Below are 23,323 nucleotides of genomic sequence, written 5' to 3'. Positions count from 1 at the left end.
CCCAGACACCCGTGACACTCACGAGCTGCCCCAGTCCAGGTCCCGGGGGGAACCCCAGCACGGTCACGGGCAGATCAGCTGCTCCTGGTATGGGCCCCATAGAGAGCTGCCTGCCCCAGCCCAGCCCCGCCGGACGGGTCCCCCAGCACAAGGCACCCCAAGGCCCAGCAGGGTCCCACAGACAGACGTGGCCTTTGGGTCCCCACAGAGCACAGCACACAGCTCAGCCCTGACCCGCACACCCCATGGGTCCCCGCAGAGCCCTCCCGAGGAGCCCTGGCCATGGGCTGGTGCTGGGCACGGCATGGCCTCCCCGCTGTGCGCCCCAGTGCCAGGACTGGGGCTCCCCAGACCCCCTGCCACCCACGCGGGGCTGTGGCACTGGGGCCAAGGGGCTCGGCGGGTTCTGGCACACAGAGGGTGTCCTGATGGAGATGGGGAGCAGCACCCCTGCACCGCGGGGCCCTGCTCTGCTCCAGAGCTCACGGGCCACACTGTGCCCCCGGCCACACCAGCCCCTGCTGCAGGGGACAGAGAGCCCGCAGGTCCCTCCAACAGGGACAGAACACCGCTGTGGTGTGGTGAGAACACTGCCGCGGTGTGGTGAGAACACTGCCACAATATGGTGAGAATAATGCCGCGGTGTGGTGAGAACACTGCCACGATGTGGTGAGAATAATGCCGCGGTGTGGTGGGCACACTGCATGCTCTGGTGAGCACACTGCCATGGTCTGGCGGGCACACTGCCATGGTGTGGCTGGCACACGGTGAGGATCACCCCCCGCTGTGGCCGTGGGGAGCCCTGGCTGTGCCTGGCACGGCTGCGGTGCCGCTGCAGGATGTTCCACATGCACGGAGCTCCGGAGCCGCGGGAGGGCCTGGGGTGGCCAGGCACGTGGACTGTCCCTGCACAGCTGGGTGACCTTGTACATGGAGCTCCGGAGCCACGGTTGGGCCTGGGGCAGCCAGGCGCAGGGGCTGTCCCTGCGTGGATGGGTGACCTGTCCCCGCCACCCTCACGTTCCACATGTGCACAGCCGCAGAGCCCCACGGGTGACACAGAGCCTGCAGCTTGGGGACACGGTGCACGGCAGGAGCACCCGGCCCTGCCAGGAGGTGAAGGGAGGAGCTGGCAGAGGATCCCAGGGCAGCAGAGCCACTCCATCAGTGGAAGCTTAGCAAACAAAGACCAACATGGGGCAAATACGGGCATGTGGCAGCACAGGGACTGCCCAGACCTGTCCGCTCCGCAGCGGGAGCGGAGCTGCTGGAAGTTCCAGGAAGGGAGCAGAGAACAGGTACCATGTCCTGAGCCTTCATCGTCCCTCTCTGTCCCACCTGGTGAGGACTCAGAGAAGCATCAGAATGATGAAACACGGGGAGGGAAGGGGAAGGGCCCCACAGATGGAGAGGTGCCCAGGGTGCATGGCATGGTAGTTGGGCTCGGGGAGAGGAATTCACCGTCTTTTCCAACACAAGGACGGAGGGTTATTGCAGAATCCAGCACGAATCCAGCTCAGGTCAAAGGAGGCAGGACCTTGTTTGATGCTGGAGCTGGGTTGTGGCTGGACTCGATGATCCTGTGGTCTCTTCTAGCTGAAATGATTCGGTGATCTGAGTAATTCTGCTCAGGCTGGGCAGCTGAGCTGAGGAACAAACTGTTCAGGGTGTCCTGAATGCTTCAAGTTTCCATGGGTTCCAAAAGCATGTGGAGCAAGGCAAAGCCATCAAGGGCTACTAAACAGCAAGGAAGGCAGTTGTTTCAGGAGCTACCAGAGGCACAGACCCCTGGGGCACCGCAGAGAAGCGCCGGATGACGCTCGCCTTGTTCTCACGCTCTCCCGGCACGCTCGCCGTGGCTGTGCCCGGTTACGGAGTGGCCGTGCCCGGTTACGGCGCTGGACAGGCCGTGCAGACACAGTGATACCTCGTCCTCGCTTCTCGCAGGAACGGGCAGCAGCTTGTGCGCCGGCTCGGGTGGACCGGGGTGGTGCGGACGAGCAGAGCGCCGGGGGCAGGAGGGCCCGAGCAGCCGGGATGGCGAGGCTGCCGAATGGAGCCGGTGCCCCCTCCAGCCGGGCCGGGGATCGGGGCTGGGAGGGCTCCCAACGGCTCCCAGGACTCGGGCTGCAACTCCCACAGGAAGCGCTGAATTTCCAAGAAAAGCTGAAAGAAACCAGGACATTGTGCAGAGGAAAAGCTGCATACATTTGCATAGTTAGAAGCTGGTTGCATAACTGGATGCATGTGAACAGCATCTGAATCCTCTTTGGAGGCACGGGGGCACTGGGTGAATAGAAAGCGCCTGTGCCTGGTCCCTGCGGGAACGTCGCACACACGCGCCGAGGTTCGTGGGAGCAGACTGGGGTTGAGAGCAAAATCCCCGAGACCTGACGCGCTGGAAGAGGAGCGGGAAACCGGCAGACCGGCAAACCCACCCCCGTGTGCCCGGCCGGAGAAGCCACAGCCTTGAGCAGGGAGGCAGGTGCAGAGCCCGGAGCAGCTCCCCTTCCCAGTGATGGGTTTCCCCACCCATGGGGGCCATACACCACGCGTTGGTGCCCTCAGGTGTGGGACAAGGAGCCAGCCCGGCCATCACCAGCTGGAGCCCCTCGACCCGCCCGGCACAGCAGCCGAGGCTGGTGCAGCACTGCGGGGTCAGCGCGTCGGGCAGCGGTTCCCACGGAAATCACAGAACCACAGGGTGTCCTGGGCCGGAGGGACCCACAGGACCGTGGGTTCCAGCTCCTGTCCCTGCACAGGACACCCCACAGGTCACCCCGTGTGTCTGAGGACGGTGTCCAGTCTCTTCTGGAACACTGTCAGGTTGGGCCGTGACACCTCCCTGGGAGCCTGGTCAGTGTCCAGCCCCTCTGGGACACAGGACACAGGACATGGGACACAGGACATGGGACACGGGACACAGGACACAGGACACGGGGCACAGGACACGGGGCACAGGCCACGGACACAGGCCACAGGACGCAGGCCACGGAACACAGGACAAGGATGCAGGACACAGGACACGGGGCACAGGGCACAGGACACAGGTCACGGGACACAGGACATGGACACAGGACATGGGACACAGGACATGAGACGCAGGACATGGGACACGGGACACAGAACCGAGGACGCAGGACACAGGACACAGGACATGGGACGCAGGACACGGGACACGGGACACAGGACACAGGACATGGGACCCAGGGCATGGGACGCAGGACATGGGACACGGGACACAGAACAGAGGACGCAGGACACAGGACACAGGACATGGGATGCAGGACACAGGACGCAGTACACAGGACACAGGACATGGGACACAGGAAACAGGACACGGACACAGGACAAGGACGCAGGACACAGGACACGGGGCACAGGACACGGGGCACAGGCCACGGACACAGGCCACAGGACGCAGGCCACGGAACACAGGACAAGGATGCAGGACACAGGACACGGGGCACAGGGCACAGGACACAGGTCACGGGACACAGGACATGGGACACAGGACATGGGACGCAGGACACAGGACACGGACACAGGACATGGACACAGGACACAGGACATGGGACGCAGGACACGGGACACAGGACACGGGACACAGGACACGGGACACGGACACAGGACACAGGACATGGACACAGGACACAGGACATGGGACGCAGGACACAGGACATGGACACAGGACACAGGACATGGGACGCAGGACACAGGACACAGGACATGGACACAGGACACAGGACATGGGACGCAGGACGGCTCTGCTCCGTCGTTGCTCCAGCAGACAGAAACACCCTCGCCGTGTTCAGCCACCTCAGCCCAGTTTCCTCTTACGCAAGCCCCACGCATCGGTCCCAGCAGATCCGCTCCTGCCCCGTGTTCCTCGCTGATAAGGCTGCCCTGAGCAATCTTATCTCTCCTCAGCGCCTGTTTGGACGCGCGGGGCCGCTCTCGGCTCCGCTCTGCGTCCCCGTGGCCGGCGCAGCTGCTCTTCTTGCACCTTTTCCACCACGAGTTCCCGTGGTTTGGTGGGGCCGGTGAGCCCCGGGGCACGGTCTGTGGACAGTGCTCTGTACGGCGGCATTGCTGCTGTTGGCCCATTCTGGAGAGACATCCCGGCGGAGTTAGGAGCGCACCGCATCCCCGCAGCGCCTTACGCGGCTCGTCCTGCGCTGCTGGACGCGTGCAGGCCTTCTCCTCCTTAATCACTTCCGAACGGGGGCCTAATTTATGGCACGAATGTTTGCTCCGTGACTCCAGGGCACGACTTTGCATTCCGTACCATTCCACTTCCTCCCACGGCTCTTGGCTCAGCCTTCAATGTCACCTGCTGTCCCCAACACGCCTGAGATTGTGTGACAAAGCCATTGTCAGAAGTGTTACATTCATTTGGCTCTTAGGGCCCGTACCCTCACTTGTAATTCCCCCTTCAGCACAACCTGGTCTCCCGGAGGTGGACATGGCATGGGATGTGTCCACTGACACGGCATGGGATGTGTCCACTGACACTCCGTGGGACGTGCCCACTGACACGCCGTGGGACGTGCCCACTGACACTCCGTGGGACGTGCCCACTGACACGCCGTGGGACGTGCCCACTGACACTCCGTGGGACGTGCCCACTGACACGCCGTGGGACGTGCCCACTGACACTCCGTGGGACGTGCACACTGACACGCCGTGGGACGTGCCCACTGACACTCCGTGGGACGTGCCCACTGACACTCCGTGGGATGTGCACACTGACACTCCGTGGGACGTGCCCACTGACACTCCGTGGGACGTGCACACTGACACGCCGTGGGACGTGCACACTGACACTCCGTGGGACGTGCCCACTGACACTCCGTGGGATGTGCCCACTGACACTCCATGGGACGTGCCCACTGACACTCCGTGGGACGTCCCCACTGACACTCCGTGGCATGTGCCCACTAACACTCCGTGGGACGTGCCCACTAACACTCCGTGGGATGTGCCCACTAACACTCCGTGGGACGTGCCCACTGACACTCCGTGGGACGTGCACACTGACACGCCGTGGGATGTGCCCACTGACACTCCGTGGGACGTGCCCACTGACACTCCGTGGGACGTGCACACTGACACGCCGTGGGATGTGCCCACTGACACGCCGTGGGACGTGCCCACTGACACGCCGTGGGACGTGCCCACTGACACGGTGTGGGACGTGCCCACTGACGCTCCGTGGGACGTGCCCACTGACACGGTGTGGGACGTGCCCACTGACACGCCGTGGGACGTGTCCACGTCCACGGGGCTGCCCGGCTCCCCGAGACCCGATCTCCTCCTTGGCGCCGCTGCTGCCGTGTTCTGCTGCCGCGTGCAATCCGCTTGGGTTCTGCTTAAGAGCACAAAGAGGGGTTTCAGCAACAAGGGGCTCCAGCAACCAAGCTCCGGGTGCTCCGCTACCGTTGTTCCCAGGCCCAGGAATGGGAGCTGGCGTCGCCTCCTTGCCCAGCTGAAACTCTGCCCACTTCTCCTAAGGAAAGTTTGGACCTCAGAGACAAAAAGGAACAAAAGATACTGTTAGGAAAGCTTCGCTTAATTCTCCACTTAACTGCTTCTACTTCTTTTTCTTAATAAAAGGTCGGAAAAGTGTTTAAAGGCTGTTGGGACGGGGAACTCCCCGGCCATAACGTGGTAGCCCAGGCTGCACGGAACTCCTGACCGCTGTGACAGCAAAGTTGGTCATTTACCCCCGAGCCCCTGGGCTGGAGCCCCCGGTTGGCAGCAGAACCCTCGTCTTCACCTGCACATGTGGGGCCGCATGTGGGGCTGCAGGCTGCATGGGGCAGATCCCAGGTCGCTGTGTGTGGGGCAGATCCCGTGGGGCAGATCCCAGCTCACTGTAGGGCTGTGTATGGGGCAGATCCTGTGGAGCAGATCCCGTGGGGCAGATCCCAGCTCACTGCAGTGCTGTGTATGGGGCAGATCCTGTGGGGCAGACCCCAGCTCACCACAGTGCTGTGTATGGGGCAGATCCTGTGGAGCAGATCCCGTGGGGCAGATCCCCGCTCACCGCAGGGCTGCACGTGGGGCAGATCCCATGGGGCTGCAGGGTGTGCTGCTGCACGGAACGCGCTGTCCTGCGCCCTCAGCTCTACCTGCAGCTTCAGGGGAGGGTCCAGGAGCCGGAAACTCTGCTCGAGCCACTGCAGAGCATCACCGAGCCCTCCAGCTGCGGGCAGAGCATCATCGAGCCCCCCAGCTGCCGGCAGAGCATCACCGAGCCCCCCAGCTGCCGGCAGAGCATCACCGAGCCCCCCAGCTGCCGGCAGAGCATCACCGAGCCCTTCAGCTGCGGGTAGAGCCTGTCAAGGCAGGGCTGGCAACAAGGTCTGACGGAAACCTGGTGCCCTTGGTGCATGAGCAGCCACCAGCACCCAGCACCACCGGCCTCTCCGGGGTACGGCAGCCCCAGCAGCCGCTGCCACAGCTGACGGTGCCCCTGGGGCTTGGCCCCAAACCTCGCTCTGCCAGCCCTGCCCTGGGCCCTGTGCCCTGCTCCCTGTCACCTCTCGCTGCCCCTCGTGCCGCAGCTCCCAGCTCCCCCTGCACCCCCGGGGCAGCAGGGACCCTTCTCCCCCCAACACGCTCCTCTGCTTCCCACCAGCCCCGCCACCCCCCGCAGCCCCGGCCGCGCTCACGTCTCCAGGTGTCACACAGCCGCTGTCCCCGTCACCACAACCAGCCTGGCCCCCTGCTCCGCCCCCCGCATCCATCCAGCTGCCGTCCCTGCGTGCCCTGTGCCGCCGGGCACGCCAGCCTCCCCAGGAGATCCCGGCCATCCCGTGCTCAGCCCCGGCCGGGACTGGTCCCGGGATACTGTGATACTGTGAATGTCCTCGTCCCAGCGCACGCCCAGCACCACCCCGTCCCCCGGCCGCGGCTCCGCGCTGCGGTTACACGCGCTGCGCTGCTCTCCACTTCTGGAAGCACTTAGGGAAGAGCCGGGTACGTGTGTCCCGCGGCGGGCGGAGCTGGGGGGGAACACGGGCAGAGCTGGAGCCAGCAGGGCTCCATGAACGCCGAGCTCTCCATCCCGACCCTCACCCCGAGGTGTCTGCAGGATTCCGTCCCAGCGCTGACCGCGGAGACGCTTTCGGCAGCAACAGCTTGGGGAAACCGCTCTGCCTTGTCCCCAGAGCGCTCTGACCCCGCAGCGTTAAATGACCCCGTGAGCTCACACGCCGGAATCCCGTGCTGACACCAGCAGGTTACACACTCGCCATGGGTGTGCAAAGGTTGTGCGTGGGGAGCTGCAGGCGGGAGGTCGGAGCCTGACGTCCCGGCTCAGTAAACAGGAACAGATCGCCGGGGAGCCGCGTGCCGGCCACGTCTGCCCCGCGGGAACCGCTGGCGGGCGCGCCGAGAGGAGGCAAAGCGGCGGGGGAGATGTTTGCGGGCTCCGCAGGGCCCGGCTGGCACGCGGGCTGAACCTTACACCCTGACAAAGTGCAAGTTGTGCAAAAACATGTGACGGCGTCACATCCCAGCCCAGCCGGCGGCCGCGGATAAAAATAGGAGCAAGGCAAGAGGGGCCTCCAAGCAGGGGGAGGCGGGGAGCTCCGGCACAACCGCGGCACCGGCCCCGCAGCGGGAGCCTGGCCCTGCGCCGGCGTCAGGGACCGTGTCCCCTGGGCTTCCCTGCAGAGCGTTCTGCAAAGGAATAAAGGCAAACCAGCCTTGACAGGGGTCTAAAAACCCCTCAGGCTCTGCCAATCCGAAGTTGGAGGGCACTCAGAGTGACGCATACCTGGGACCCACGTGAAATACAAGCAGGAGCTCCCGGCTGGCTGCGCGCCGCTGCAGGATGAACCCCCGGGACGCTGTAAAGCACCTTGCAGACCCTCTGCCCCGTCCGGTCGCACCGTGGCTGAAAGCACAGCGTGCGGTTCAAACCGCAGTCCTGGGGCTGCAGTGCCCAGGGCACCTGGGGATGGGGACAGAAAGGAGCCCCAGTCCCACACCTCCCGGTGCCCCACACGTCCCGGTGCCTCTGGCCCAGGGCCCGCTGAGCAGAGCTGCTCACCCACCCTGCTGGAGTGGAACAGGAGAAGTGACCCCGAGCAGCAAGGCCTGTGAGCCCCACCGCCCGCACGCAGGAGCCCCGCACGGACACCAAAGCCCGCGAGCCCCCAGACCCGTCACCTCCGCACAGCCCCAGCACTCGGGCTGCCGGGCTCACACGGCCCGGGGCTCAAGGAGGGAGGGTGAAGGGGAGGGCAGCGGTGGCTCCGCCGCAGCACCGTGCTGCAGCACACACGACCTTCCCAGGTCCAGACTGCGCTGCCATGGGGCGCAGGGCAGGGGACCCGGCCCTGGGAGCACTGGCAGGGGACGGGACACAGACCGTGACTCGAGCCTGAGGATGAACAGGCAAGACAAATACACCGTGTTTCATCCGGTAAAGGAAAACGGAGCCATGGAAGGGAGATAAAATGCTCATTCCTCTGGTGGGGACGAGGCAGTGGGGAAGGGGGTGAGGCAGGGGCAGTGGGGATGGGGGTGAGGCAGGGGCAGTGGGGATGGGGGTGAGGCAGGGGCAGTGGGGATGGGGGTGAGGCAGAGGCAGTGGGGATGGGGGTGAGGCAGAGGCAGTGGGGAAGGGGGTGAGGCAGGGGCAGTGGGGATGGGGGTGAGGCAGGGGCAGTGGGGATGGGGGTGAGGCAGGGGCAGTGGGGAAGGGGGTGAGGCAGGGGCAGTGGGGATGGGGGTGAGGCAGAGGCAGTGGGGATGGGGGTGAGGCAGAGGCAGTGGGGATGGGGGTGAGGCAGAGGCAGTGGGGATGGGGGTGAGGCAGGGGCAGTGGGGATGGGGGTGAGGCAGGGGCAGTGGGGATGGGGGTGAGGCAGGGGCAGTGGGGATGGGGGTGAGGCAGGGGCAGTGGGGAAGGGGGTGAGGCAGGGGCAGTGGGGATGGGGGTGAGGCAGAGGCAGTGGGGATGGGGGTGAGGCAGAGGCAGTGGGGATGGGGGTGAGGCAGAGGCAGTGGGGATGGGGGTGAGGCAGGGGCAGTGGGGATGGGGGTGAGGCAGGGGCAGTGGGGATGGGGGTGAGGCAGGGGCAGTGGGGATGGGGGTGAGGCAGGGGCAGTGGGGATGGGGGTGAGGCAGAGGCAGTGGGGATGGGGGTGAGGCAGGGGCAGTGGGGATGGGGGTGAGGCAGAGGCAGTGGGGATGGGGGTGAGGCAGGGGCAGTGGGGATGGGGGTGAGGCAGAGGCAGTGGGGAAGGGGGTGAGGCAGAGGCAGTGGGGATGGGGGTGAGGCAGAGGCAGTGGGGATGGGGGTGAGGCAGAGGCAGTGGGGATGGGGGTGAGGCAGGGGCAGTGGGGAAGGGGGTGAGGCAGAGGCAGTGGGGAAGGGGGTGAGGCAGAGGCAGTGGGGAAGGGGGTGAGGCAGGGGCAGTGGGGATGGGGGTGAGGCAGAGGCAGTGGGGAAGGGGGTGAGGCAGGGGCAGTGGGGATGGGGGTGAGGCAGAGGCAGTGGGGATGGGGGTGAGGCAGGGGCAGTGGGGATGGGGGTGAGGCAGGGGCAGTGGGGAAGGGGGTGAGGCAGGGGCAGTGGGGAAGGGGGTGAGGCAGGGGCAGTGGGGATGGGGGTGAGGCAGAGGCAGTGGGGAAGGGGGTGAGGCAGGGGCAGTGGGGAAGGGGGTGAGGCAGAGGCAGTGGGGATGGGGGTGAGGCAGGGGCAGTGGGGAAGGGGGTGAGGCAGGGGCAGTGGGGATGGGGGTGAGGCAGAGGCAGTGGGGATGGGGGTGAGGCAGGGGCAGTGGGGATGGGGGTGAGGCAGAGGCAGTGGGGAAGGGGGTGAGGCAGAGGCAGTGGGGATGGGGGTGAGGCAGGGGCAGTGGGGAAGGGGGTGAGGCAGAGGCAGTGGGGAAGGGGGTGAGGCAGGGGCAGTGGGGATGGGGGTGAGGCAGAGGCAGTGGGGAAGGGGGTGAGGCAGGGGCAGTGGGGAAGGGGGTGAGGCAGAGGCAGTGGGGATGGGGGTGAGGCAGGGGCAGTGGGGAAGGGGGTGAGGCAGGGGCAGTGGGGATGGGGGTGAGGCAGGGGCAGTGGGGAAGGGGGTGAGGCAGAGGCAGTGGGGATGGGGGTGAGGCAGAGGCAGTGGGGAAGGGGGTGAGGCAGGGGCAGTGGGGAAGGGGGTGAGGCAGGGGCAGTGGGGATGGGGGTGAGGCAGGGGCAGTGGGGATGGGGGTGAGGCAGGGGCAGTGGGGAAGGGGGTGAGGCAGAGGCAGTGGGGATGGGGGTGAGGCAGGGGCAGTGGGGAAGGGGGTGAGGCAGAGGCAGTGGGGATGGGGGTGAGGCAGGGGCAGTGGGGAAGGGGGTGAGGCAGGGGCAGTGGGGAAGGGGGTGAGGCAGGGGCAGTGGGGATGGGGGTGAGGCAGAGGCAGTGGGGAAGGGGGTGAGGCAGGGGCAGTGGGGAAGGGGGTGAGGCAGAGGCAGTGGGGATGGGGGTGAGGCAGGGGCAGTGGGGAAGGGGGTGAGGCAGGGGCAGTGGGGATGGGGGTGAGGCAGAGGCAGTGGGGATGGGGGTGAGGCAGGGGCAGTGGGGATGGGGGTGAGGCAGAGGCAGTGGGGAAGGGGGTGAGGCAGAGGCAGTGGGGATGGGGGTGAGGCAGGGGCAGTGGGGAAGGGGGTGAGGCAGAGGCAGTGGGGAAGGGGGTGAGGCAGGGGCAGTGGGGATGGGGGTGAGGCAGAGGCAGTGGGGAAGGGGGTGAGGCAGGGGCAGTGGGGAAGGGGGTGAGGCAGAGGCAGTGGGGATGGGGGTGAGGCAGGGGCAGTGGGGAAGGGGGTGAGGCAGGGGCAGTGGGGATGGGGGTGAGGCAGGGGCAGTGGGGAAGGGGGTGAGGCAGAGGCAGTGGGGATGGGGGTGAGGCAGAGGCAGTGGGGAAGGGGGTGAGGCAGGGGCAGTGGGGAAGGGGGTGAGGCAGGGGCAGTGGGGATGGGGGTGAGGCAGGGGCAGTGGGGATGGGGGTGAGGCAGGGGCAGTGGGGATGGGGGTGAGGCAGAGGCAGTGGGGATGGGGGTGAGGCAGAGGCAGTGGGGATGGGGGTGAGGCAGAGGCAGTGGGGATGGGGGTGAGGCAGGGGCAGTGGGGATGGGGGTGAGGCAGAGGCAGTGGGGAAGGGGGTGAGGCAGAGGCAGTGGGGAAGGGGGTGAGGCAGAGGCAGTGGGGATGGGGGTGAGGCAGGGGCAGTGGGGATGGGGGTGAGGCAGAGGCAGTGGGGATGGGGGTGAGGCAGGGGCAGTGGGGAAGGGGGTGAGGCAGGGGCAGTGGGGATGGGGGTGAGGCAGAGGCAGTGGGGAAGGGGGTGAGGCAGAGGCAGTGGGGTGCAGGGCCACTGTCCGGATGGGGATGTGGGGGTGATGATACAGAGGACGATCACTGCCAGGGAGCGTCCCCCAGCCTGCATCACCCTGTCGTGCCCGTAACGTGGCCAAAGCGGTCCAGGGCGTCACACGCCGAGAGCGCTGCTCTCACAGCGATGGGGCTCAACAGGGGCGCAGGACCCAGGCAGCGGATGCTGCCCGGTGTGGTTTATCTGCCTCGAAGGTTTGTGTGTGAGCTGCCTGAGCACAGCGTGGCCGCTCCAGGGACACGAGGACACGAGGACACGTCCAGCACGTGTGGAACGGCGACAGCAGAGGTTTGCAAAGAGCACGTGGGGCCAGGAGCGCTTCCTCCCCATAACCAGGGAGCAGCAGGCGGCCCCGGGCAGATCCCCGGCCTGCAGAGCCCTGCGTCCCACGCCTGCGAGGTGCCAGCAGCGGCTCCCCGGAGGGAGCGCACAGGGACCAGCGCAGCGGACGAGCGCTGTTTCATCAGCTGCAGGCTCGCGGCTCCCGACGGCGCGCAGCTCAGAGCCCTCTGGAGCCGGAGGCTGCATCTGCCTCCTTGTGCTTAATGGCCCTCAATCAATTTTTCTCCCACAAATTTGCCTAATGGCTTTTAAAATCCTTTTCTACTTTGGCCGCTGTAAACACCCTATGGCAATGAATTCCACAATGTGTCACCCACGGACATTTTAGCCAAGAAGCACTCAGTAAAATCCAGTCCCGTTCATGCGTTTTACAGCTGTTGCGTTGCCTTCTCACCAGGACCACGGCCCCCGCGTTGTGTGAATGTTGGACGCCCGTTCCTCGCGCTCTGTCACGGAGCTCGCACCGCGGGGCTGCTGCTCCCGTCTGAGCAGCCTCGAGTGGCAGCTCCTCCTCGCTCCTGACCCCTTCCCCGGAGCCCGCGCAGCTCCGACGGCTGCGGAGCCGCCTGTCCCGAGCGCTTTGGTGTCGTCAGCAAACTCTTTGTTTGTTCTTTTCTGGGTCCTTTCTGAACGTGTTGAAACGCAGCGCCTGGTGCTGAGCCTGCCCTCCGTACCCCCTGTATCCTCTGACCATGTGGCATTCGAGTTCCTCTGAACCTCTTGGGCAAATATTTCAGCCTGAAAATTTGTCGCCGTTCATGCTATTGATTCGTTACAGAATCTGTTCTTCTGCCACCTCGTTTTGAGACAATTCCTCTGCCTTTCCTCTTGTCAGTAAAGGCTTCCTAACAAATCAATGCTGCAGCAGGGGACAGACTTTGCCTTCTCACTGTCATCCCGTCTCTCCAGTGACCCCATTCAGACCCGTCACCCTTGGGCTGAGCTCATCTCCTGCTCCGCTTCCTGCCTTCGATGTTTTTGGGCACTTCTTTCTGCCTGTTGGGCAGCTATTGATCAGCTTCCCTTCGGGTGCACACTGGACAGAGCTTGCACTTGCGGAGGGTCTGTTAAAACTGGCACATCCCCCCGTCCAGGCCACCCCCATCACGCCCATCTGAACCGGGAGCCAAGTGGCAGAGCTGCGACGGGGAACCAGCGTCCGCAGGACACGGGGACTGTCACGGAGCGCCACGGGGCCCGGGGACGCCAGCAGATGGGGAAGGCGCCGGGAGCGCGCTCTGTATCTCGTATTTGGTTCCAACCTCGACATTCCTTGTCCTGGTATGTATTCCCAGCTGAATTGCCTTTGGCTCCGATAAGAGCCAGCGGCTCGCTCTCCTGCAGGTCCTCTCTGGTGGGACAAGGTCGCCGGGGAGCTGTGGCACCTGGCAGCAGGTGGAGTGACCGGGGGTGCCAGAGGTGGCCGGGATGTGCTCTCGCAGTCCCGGAGGCGCTGACAGGCTCTGGCAGGGCCGGCACGGTGCTCACGGCCACAGCCGGCAGGACTGACCCAGGCGGGCTCTGCCACGGGGAGCTGGCAGCTGTCCCTGCCACTGCGTCCCCGCGGTGCCACAGGGCTGTGGCTGGTGGCACCAGCTGCGTCGGCTGCCAGCCAGGAACTGCCAGTGGTCACGCAAGGAGACGCCGCCCGCTCCATTGTGCTGTGTTCGGGGAACGGGCTGTTGTGTACGGTACCTGGCGCGCACCGTCAGCGCCCGCTTGTGCAACAGCCGCCACCACCGCGGCCCCTCCTGGGACACACCAGCTAAAAGGAGGAACGGTCTGGAGGGACAGGACGTCTGCAAAACAGTGAGCAGGCACCGGCGCTGCACGGAAACAGGGTGGAACAAATAAACGTGCTGGCAGCCACCGGAGGCTGCCAGGAAGAGAAGGAAAACATCGAACGAGCCAGAAACTTTCCAGGGGAATGAAAACATCTGCAAGACGTCTTGTTGGGAGCTGATGAAGCAGTTTCTGGGTGCACAGTGGGTGTGGGAGCCCAGCAGCTGCTCCTGCCAGGGGTGCAGCCCTGGCACCCAGCACCCATTACTTGGTATCCATCGCTTGACACCCAGCACCTGGCACCCTTCACCCATCACCTGGTACCCACTGCCTGGCACCCATTGCCCCACACCCAGCACCCATCACGGAGCCGGGCCCTGCAGGGGTAACGAGAACGGCTGCTGCGGGGAGAGGGGGACCCGGAGGCCCAGCCGAGAGGGGCCGGGAAGGGCAGCAGACGCCTGCCCGGAGGCCGGGGCCGGCGGGGGCCAGCGGCGGGGGCGGGACGGGCCCCGAGCCGGGGGTCGGGCGTGCGAGCCGGGGCTGCGGGGCGGGCGGGACGAGCCCGGGAGCCGCCCCGGGCAGGGGGAGGTGCGGGGAGCAGCGGGGTCTCGGCGGCGCATCCCGGAGCCCGGGTGTGCGGGGCCCCCCCGGCGGGGCGGGAACGGCCGGGGCGGGGCGTGCGCGGCCGCACGTCCGGAGCGGGGCGGGCTGAGCCCGGGCCGGCCCCCGCGGCGCTGTCAGCCCGCGGCTCGGCTCGGCTCGGCGCGGATCGCTTCGGCAGGGCGGCTCGGCACAGCCCGGCTCGGTTCGGCTCGGCACAGCCCGGCGCGGCTCGGTTCGGCTCGGCACAGCCCGGCGCGGCTCGGTTCGGCAGGGCGGCTCGGCGCGGCACAGCCCGGCTCGGCACAGCCCGGCTCGGTTCGGCTCGGCTCGGCACAGCCCGGCGCTGCTCCGTTCGGCACGGCACGGCCCGGCTCGGCAGGGGTCAGCTCGGCTCATCGCGGCTCGGCAGGGTTCGGCTCGGTTCTGCGCAGCTCGTCTCGGCAGGGCTCGGCTCATCGCGGCTCGGCGATGGCGGTGCCGGAGCCGGACGCGCGGCTGGCGCAGGAGAAGGAGGAGGAGAGCGAGGAGGAGAGCGAGATCCTGGAGGAAAGCCCCTGCGGCCGCTGGCAGAAGCGCCGCGAGCAGGTGGGCGCTGCGGGACGGGGCTGGGGCTGGGGCTGGGGCTGGGGCTGGGGCTGGGGCTGGGGCTGCCGCCGGGCCCGGCGGGGCCGCGGGCTGTGCGGGCACCCAGCGCTGCCCCGGCCCACCGAGCTCCCCGCCGTGTCCCGCCGGCCGGGGCCGGGGCCGGGGCCGGGGCCGGGGCCGGGGCCGGGGCTGGGGCAGCCGCACTCCCGGGCACGGGCAGCCCCGCCGAGAGCCCGTCGGCTGCTCCCGCAGGTGCCCGGAGGCCGGTGCGGGAGCTGCCCCGGGGGCGGAGCGAGCCGCCGGGAGCCCCGGTGAGGAGAGCCCTGGTGCGGGGAGCCCTGGTGCGGGGAGCCCTGGTGCGGGGAGCCCTGGTGCAGGGAGCCCTGGTGCGGGGAGCCCTGGTGTGGGGAGCCGGGGTCACTGTGTCCCTGTGCGGGGAGCTGGGCTCGCTGTGTCCCAGTGTGGGGAGCCCAGGTGCGGGGAGCCGGGCTCGCTGTGTCCCTGTGTGGGGAGCCCTGGTGTGGGGAGCCGGGCTCACTGTGTCCCTGTGTGGGGAGCCCTGGTGCGGGGAGCTGGGCTCACTGTGTCCCTGTGTGGGGAGCCCAGGTGCGGGGAGCCGGGCTTGCTGTGTCCCTGTGTGGGGAGCCCTGGTGTGGGGAGCCGGGCTCACTGTGTCCCAGTGTGGGGAGCATGTATGCGAGGAGCTGGGCTTGCTGTGTCCCAGTACAGGTGCCTCGATGTGGGGAACCGGGCTCGCTGTGTCCCAGTATGGGGAGCCTGGGTGTGGGGAGCCAGGCTCGCTGTGTCCCGGTGCGGGGAGCACAGGTGTGAAGAGCCGGGCTCACTGTGTCCCGGTGCAGGTGTTGCGATGCGGAGAGCCGGGCTCGCTGTGTCCCGGTGCAGGGAGCCGGGCTCGCTGTGTCCCGGTGCAGGTGTCCCGGTGCGGAGAGCCGGGCTCGCTGTGTCCCAGTGCAGGTGTTCCAGTGCAGGGAGCCGGGCTCGCTGTGTCCCGGTGCAGGTGTTGCGATGCGGGGAGCCGGGCTCGCTGTGTCCCGGTGCAGGTGTTGCGATGCGGGGAGCCGGGCTCGCTGTGTCCCGGTGCAGGTGTTGCGATGCGGGGAGCCGGGCTCGCTGTGTCCCGGTGCAGGTGTTGCGATGCGGGGAGCCGGGCTCGCTGTGTCCCGGTGCAGGTGTTGTGATGCGGGGAGCCGGGCTCGCTGTGTCCTGGTGCAGGGAGCCGGGCTCGCTGTGTCCCGGTGCAGGGAGCCGGGCTCGCTGTGTCCCGGTGCAGGGAGCCGGGCTCGCTGTGTCCCGGTGCAGGTGTTGCGATGCGGGGAGCCGGGCTCGCTGTGTCCTGGTGCAGGGAGCCGGCCCGTGCCCTGGGAGCACAAGGCAGCCCTGGTCGCAGCAGAGGGCACTGACACCCCAGGACCAGCCGTGCTGGGCCGCCTGCTCGCTGCCAGTTCGTGGGCCCTGTCAGAAGGAGACCGGGCGCTGCTGGAGCCGGCGCTGAGCCCGATCCCAGAGGCTTTGGCTGGGCTCAGTCTTGGAGCTGCGCTCGGTGACAGGTCGGTAGCCACGGGTCACTGGCCGGGCAGCTCCTGCGGGAATGAGGACTCGGCTGGATGAATTGCGGGGCATGAAGGTGACGGGGCTGTCCCCCGCACCGCTGCCTGCAGCGCTGGAGAACTTGGTGCCTCCTCTCCGGGCAAGGAGTTTGGATCACTTCAGCTTATCTTCCCGGCCCAGGGGCTCGGCACAGCCTCCAGGGGGTTTTACAGCGCTCCCGTCATCACCCCCTGCCCTCTCTGCTCCATCGCTCGTATCGGTGTAATGACCGTCTGCCCTGGAAGCGGAGCCTGAGCCGCTCAGTCTCTGTCAGGGCACCCAGAAACAGGGCCCCAGGTCGGTGGGTTAATCCCGACCCCAGACCGGTGGGGACAGCACTGACAGACACACCCCAGGCTCTGGCAGCTCCTGAAGGGTAACGGGGCCCATGCAGGGCCACTCCTGTTCTTTATCTCCCACTGTCACAAGCCAGTGACCTCTCGGCTGTCTCTAGCGCTCTGCTCTGGCCGCAGGCTGCCCGTGTTTCAGGCTGTTTTCCCAGTCTGGGCTTTGCCAAGATCTCGCCAGCCTGCTAATGTCAGTGCCGCCAGCGCCTGCCCTTCTTGTGTCCCTTTGTCCTTCTGGTGCTTCCACACCCACACCGCCGCCCTCGGTCCCCGTTCCCGGGAGCAGGCGCCGCGGCGCTGGTGCCTGAGCCTTGTCCCACGCTGTGCGTGGGGACCTGATGCCACATTCAGGATCCCGTGGCTCCTTCCCCGGCTTGTCCTTGGTGATCCCGGCGTGTCAGATCCCACCCGTGTGGCGCTGGAGGCAGCTGGAGCTGTGTCTTGGGGCTTTCCCGTATCTTTTTGGGGACGGGCTTGCTGGCGCCGCCGTCGGCCGCGTGCGCCCGTCTGACCGAGCTGCGGCTGCTGGTGTGGGCAGCGCGTCCCTCGTGAGGCGCAGCGGACAGACGGACGGACAGAACGACCCCCGCCCCGCGGTCCCTGTGCCAGGGTGGCTCTGCGGGACAGCCGAGGCGCTGTGGAAAACCGCGGAAACGAGCTTTCGAGCCGAGAATACCCCGATGCTCCTGTAATTAGATCTGCAGGCTTAAAATGACCTCCGGTGTGCGCTGGAAATGAGCAACAGGGTGGAGGCGTTTGGTGTAGGCGCTGAACAAGGCCCCTAATTTAATCCCGTCCGACCCGTAGTTGCGTTATGTTTTTCGCAGTTCTTGGCCGGTGTGCGTCGGTCTGCGACCCAGCAAAACAGCCCCAACCCTCCAGTTGTCCTTGGCAAGGAAACGCCTTGGAGGTCATTCCTCGTTTGAACAATCCCCGTCTGTTCCGACCTAATGATGACGTTTAATGGTGCGTACTTCACGTTTGATTCCGACACGGGAGCGTTCTGGAGCAGAGCTGCAGCGCTGGCCCTGGCCCTGGAGGTCTGGCCCCGTGCAGCACGTGGCGCAGTGCAAACAACCGCGCGGTGACACCTCCCCACGCGTGTTTTGGTAACTGGTGGCTGTGCCGGCCGTCTGCAGGGGGCTGGGAAGGTGGAGCAGCCGCTCCGAGCGCCACAGGGGAGCTCGCCAGCCCCGGGGCTTTGGCGCGGTGGCAATTCGCAGCCATGAGTTGTGGTGCGTCAGTCCCACCGTTGGCATCGCCAGAGGCCGCTGGCTGCTCGCCGGGGCCGTGGTACCGCGTGCTGGGGACACCAGCGCCGGGTGATGGTCCCCGGGGACACCAGCGCCGGGTGATGGTCCCCAGGGACACCAGCGCCAGGTGACGGTCCCCGGGGACACCAGCGCTGGGTGATGGTCCCCGGGACACCAGCGCTGGGTGACGGTCCCTGGGGACACCAGCGCCGGGTGATGGTCTCCAGGGACAGCAGCACCGGGTGGCGGTCCCCAGGGACACCAGCGTGGGGTGATGGTCCCCGGGGACAGCAGCGCTGGGTGGCCATCCCTGGGGACAGCAGCGCCGGGTGGTGATCCCCAGGGACAGCAGCACCAGGTGACGGTCCCCAGGGACACCAGCGCCGGGTGACGGTCCCCGGGGACAGCAGCGAGTGCATCTCCAGCGCTGGGATCGCGAAGCTGCGTGGCCGAGCGCGCGATCCGAGGGGCAGGAGCAGGGGCGGCGCCGCCCGGCTGCGGGGCGGTGGAAGTTCCGTGTAAGCGGAGAGGTTGTTGCACATCCGCAGACGCCGGGTTACGTACGGGAACGCACCGTTTGCTGTCCCGCTGTCGATGCGGCCCCGCGTCAGCCAACAGCCGTTCTCTTTAACACACATTCCGATTGCCGTAAGCACTCCAGCTATTTTTACCAATAGATTTTCCCTCAGCGTGCTGATGATTCATTGTAATTGTTTATTCTCCTTAATTCGCTTTTGCCAGGACGGTGGAGTCCTGTGTGGGATCCGTTTTGCGGAAGGGCCCGGAGAGGTGGGACAGCTGCACGAAGGCGGAGAAGCCGGCGGTGATCGAGCGCTATGCGTGTGTGTGGATTACACGCACACAAGGACGACACCTCTGCTTTCGCACGAGGCCGTTGCGGGGCAGCTCCGGCCCCGTCCCTCGTGACGCCCGTTCCGGCGCAGACGCGGCAGCTCCAGCGCGCCGCGGTGCCGGATCCCGGTGCTGGGTCTGGCCGTGCCCAGCGGGGCAGGAAAACCTGCCCGTCGCGACTCCCCTGGCCGGTCTGTGCTGCGTTTGTTCGCGGTGGGTGCGAAGTCACAGGTTTCCATGAGCGGCTCAGGAAACCAAAGCTCTTGCGTTAATCTCTACAGTGTGTGTGGAGAAACAGCCCCGTGACCCCACGTTCGGTGTCAGCACGACCGTGTCCTCTCTCATCTCTCCCCCCCGTCGGTGAGAAGCAGCAGCACAGGAGCGCTGCCGCAGGCCTTTCCTTTAGGAAATGGGCTTTTCCAGCCTTGCTCTGATGCCTTCATTACTTTTCCCACCCAGTGACAGCAGCGAGGCGGAAGAAACTTGGTTTACAGCCTGTGTTTGAAGTTTTGCAACTTGCGGTGCGTGAGCAGCTTCCCCGATGGCCCCAGCGCCTCGTCACTCAGCACAAACCGGTTCTGTCCGCGCCGCTTCGCTTTGCAAAACCGTCCCCCCTGCAGAGCGTTGGGATCGGTGGGTGTTTGTGACCCTGCCGGTCACCGGTGCCACCGCCTTGACCCGGCGTGCCGGTCACATTGCAGCACCCATCCGTCCATCCGTCCGTCCCGGGCTGTCCGTGCGCTCTGCCCGTGTTGCCCGTGTTGAAACCCCGTTCTGCTCTGGGGGCTCGAGGTGGGCGCTGCTCCCCGTTCGGTCACCTCGTCTGCTCACAGGGTTGGTAACTGGGGAGTGACACGGAGCCCTCGAGCTGTGAGCTCTGAGCTCCGGAACCTGCAGCGTGAAAGGAAGGAAAGAGGGAAATGGGAAGAAAGAGGCAAAACGGCGAAGCAAAATGTAAAGAAACTAAAATGATATTAAAAAATCTGCAGGAGCGGTAGAGTTTGAAGTCTTGCTACAGGTTCCCAGAGATCAGAAAATGGAAACATAATGTGGAAACAATCAGGACATTTGAATGCGCTGAGGTGCAAGGGGTTCCCTCTTTTAGGTGTTGCTGCAGTCTGCAGTGGGGCTGAGCAGTGCCGGGACAGATCAGCCGCAGAGCATCCAGCTCTGCAATATTTGCCACCAGGGTTGTTTTCGAAAGCTGCTTTGCTGCCAGCGCTCCCAGGGGAGCAGCAGGAGGACTTGGCTCGCTCTTCTCCTGCCACCCCTGTCTTTTCCTGCCCCTTACTGGTTTTATGGCCTTTGTTTGGTGGTGCTCAGGTTTCCAGGATGAGCGCCAAGTCCTGCACGTGGGCCGGGGCAACCCGAGCACAAACACGGGCTGGCGGAGGGGGGTGAGGGAAGTGCTGGGAGCAGCGATTGGGCTGCTGGGTGATGAGCGGCTCAACGCCACCGGGCAACGTGCGCTCACAGCCCAGAGCCCCCTTCCATGTCCCGGAGCCCAATCCGTGTCCCGGAGCCCAGTCCGTGTCCCAGAACCCGCCGCGTGCCAGAGCCCCCATGTCCCAGAACCTCCCTCTGTGCCAGAACCCCCCCGTGTCCCAGAGCCCAATTCATGTCCCAGAACCCCCCATGTCCCAGACCCCCCAGTGTTCCAGAGCCCCCCGTGTCCCAGAGCCCCCCGTGTCCCAGAGCCCAAACTGTGTCCCAGAGCCCCCCATGTCCCAGTGCCCCTATGTCCTGGCTGCACCCGGAGCCATGTGAGCAGCACTGGGGGGATCCTGCCCCTGTGCCCCCTGTGCTGACCCCCTGAGCTCTGTGTCCAGCCCTGGGGTCCAGCACCAGCCAGACATGGAGCTGTTGGAGCGGGACAGAGCAGGGACACGGGAATGGGCCGAGGCTGAACAGCCCTGGGGAGAAAGGCTGAGCCAGCTGGGGGTTCAGCCTGGGGAGAAGCTCCGCGGAGACCCTAGAGCCCCCAGCAGCACCCAAAGGGACCTGCAGGAAAGCTGGAGAGGGACTTTTCACGAGGGCACACGGTGACAGGACAAGGGGTGGTGGCTTTAAACAGACAAGATCTGTGGAGACCCTTCCCGTGAGGGCGGTGAGGCCCCGCGTGGGCTGCGGAGCAGCTCTGGACGCTCCGTCCATGGAGGCGCCCGGGCGGGCTGGACGGGCTGTGGCTGCGGGAAGGTGTCCATGGCAGCCGGTGGAACCGCGTGAATTAACGTCCCTTCCAACCCAAACCGCTCTGTGCGCTGACTTGTGACCCTGCTGAGCTCAGCTGATCAGACGGGTTCGTATCGTCAGGCTTTGCGCTCCAAACAGCAGCTGGGGCACCCGGGGGGTTTTAGCTGGGGATACTTGTGCAAGCAGGACAAGCGGCTTGAAGTGCGTGTGATAACTCGCTGGCGGTAAACCTGGCTGGGGCAGAGAGCGGAATCCTCCTCTCAGCGCGGTTCTGTGCGTCTGGCAGCAGACAAAACTTTCCATGCCGGATTTAGTGTCCTCCTCGTTCCCCTCGCGGCTCGTGTGGGCGATGTGCAAGGGCTGTTTTGGCTCTGCCTTCAGGTCCCTTTCCCTGTGCCACTTTCTCCATCACAAGGATCCTTTAATCCTCCGTGATCTCACCCGGTCTCCATAATCCTCTGCCTTGTTGTGTGCCGGGAGGGCCCTGACGTCAGCGCAGCGGCGCGGGCTGGTGCAGGAACTCGATGTCTCTTGTGCGGTGACACGCTCCTTGGTGTCCGCCCGCGGCCCCGCGGCGATGCCGGCTCTGCTGCTCCAGGCACCACGGCCCCTCGGCTGCTCCGGCCGTGCTCCAGGCACCGCGGCCCCTCGGCTGCTCCGGCCGTGCTCCGGGCACCGCGGCCCCTCAGCTGCTCCGGCCATGCTCCGGGCACCGCGGCCCCTCGGCTGCTCCGGCCGTGCTCCGGGCACCACGGCCCCTCGGCTGCTCCGGCCGTGCTCCGGGCACCGCGGCCCCTCGGCTGCTCCGGCCGTGCTCCGGGCACCGCGACCCCTTGGCTGCTCCGACATCCTGAACCGCCAGGCGCTCCCCTGCTCTCCCTGCGCTCCCGACCCACAGCAGCATCACAATTGCTGGCGTTCTCCATGGTTTGTTCCCTTTCCTGTTTTTAACCAAGCGTTTTTGCCCTTTCGCTGGTTTTCCCATCCAGGCGTTGTTAGCAGTGGTCAGACATCGTGTCTGGGTCTCGCAGCCTCGTACACCTTTTGTGTCTCCTTTCTCCTTTGTCTCTGCTGTAACCAGAGAAGCGGCAGCCCCAGGGGCCTTTGTGTTTTATCTCTGGGACAAGGGTGGTGTCCACGGTGGTGTTACAGAATGGCTTAAAAGATGATCAAGTGCTCGTTGGTTGGCTCTTCCATCTGAGAGCGAGCAGCTGGCGGGTGTGCCAGCGTTCTGGCCGCGGGCGGATGCTGGTGAGCAGGGCGGTTTTGTTGGTGTTGTTGGAACCTGCACCTCTATTCGCTTGGGTTCGCCGTGCCACCCAGTTCATCCTGACGGGGCTGTTCATTCCGCTCGCTGGGCTCCTGCCCGGGTCCTGGGGCAGAGCTCAGCTCAGATCTGTCCCGGGGCAGAGCTCAGCTCAGATCTGTCCCAGGACAGAGGTCAGCTCGGATCTGTCCCAGGGCAGAGCTCAGCTCAGATCTGTCCCAGGGCAGAGCTCAGCTCGGATCTGTCCCAAGGCAGAGCTCAGCTCAGATCTGTCCCGGGGCAGAGCTCAGCTCAGATCTGTCCCAGGGCAGAGCTCAGCTCAGATCTGTCCTAGGGCAGAGCTCAGCTCAGATCTGTCCCAGGGCAGAGCTCAGCTCACATCTGTCCCAGGGCAGAGCTCAGCTCAGATCTGTCCCAGGGCAGAGCTCAGCTCACATCTGTCCTAGGGCAGAGCTCAGCTCAGATCTGTCCCAGGGCAGAGCTCAGCTCACATCTGTCCTAGGGCAGAGCTCAGCTCAGATCTGTCCCAGGGCAGAGCTCAGCTCAGATCTGTCCCGGGGCAGAGCTCAGCTCAGATCTGTCCTAGGGCAGAGCTCAGCTCAGATCTGTCCCAGGGCAGAGCTCAGCTCACATCTGTCCTAGTGCAGAGCTTGGCTCAGAGCTGCGGTTCAGAGCTCAGCTCAGAGCTGCAGTTCAAAGCTCACTTTAGAGCTCAGCTCAGCCCAGCTCAGCTCTGTCCCGGGGCGTGCGGTGCCCCGGGGTCAATCAAACCGCGTCCATCTTCCCGCAGCCCCGTCCGCAGGCCGGGTTTGTGTGCAGTGCAATGTCTGCCTGGAAACAGCATCCCTTGTGTTCCCCTCAGCGTGCGAGGTCTCCCCGGCTCTTCTTGGGTCAGTGGAAAATGCCCTCTGTCTGCCTTCCTCGCAGCGTCGGGAGGACAGGGCTCGCAGCGTCGGGAGAACAGGGCTCGCAGCGTCGGGAGAACAGGGCTCGCAGCGCCGGGAGAACAGGGCTCGCAGCGTCGGGAGAACAGGGCTCGCAGCGGCAGGAGAACAGGGCTCGCAGCGCCGGGAGAACAGGGCTCGCAGCGCCGG

The 23,323-nt window shown here is 65.9% G+C and overlaps 1 protein-coding gene across 3 annotated transcripts in view; it reads left to right on the top strand.

Annotated features, from left to right (window-relative positions):
* Positions 1-14,356: 14,356 nt before the first annotated feature.
* The window catches only part of NRBP2 (nuclear receptor binding protein 2), a 48,761-nt gene continuing 39,794 nt past the window's right edge, over positions 14,357-23,323 (top strand). For 2 of the 3 annotated variants that reach the window (XM_071803706.1, XM_071803707.1), the window contains exon 1: positions 14,357-14,709. In XM_071803706.1, the coding sequence (XP_071659807.1) occupies positions 14,593-14,709 (117 nt within the window). In that variant the 5' untranslated portion in view covers positions 14,357-14,592. The remainder of the gene's footprint in view (positions 14,710-23,323) is intronic. The other variant, XM_065832809.2, reaches the window with a different exon arrangement.

This window comes from Patagioenas fasciata, chromosome 2 (genome assembly GCF_037038585.1).
Source record: "Patagioenas fasciata isolate bPatFas1 chromosome 2, bPatFas1.hap1, whole genome shotgun sequence".
NCBI lineage: Eukaryota > Metazoa > Chordata > Aves > Columbiformes > Columbidae > Patagioenas > Patagioenas fasciata.
Note: the sequence above shows the minus strand (reverse complement) of the source record. Positions and strands in the feature narration are given on the sequence as shown.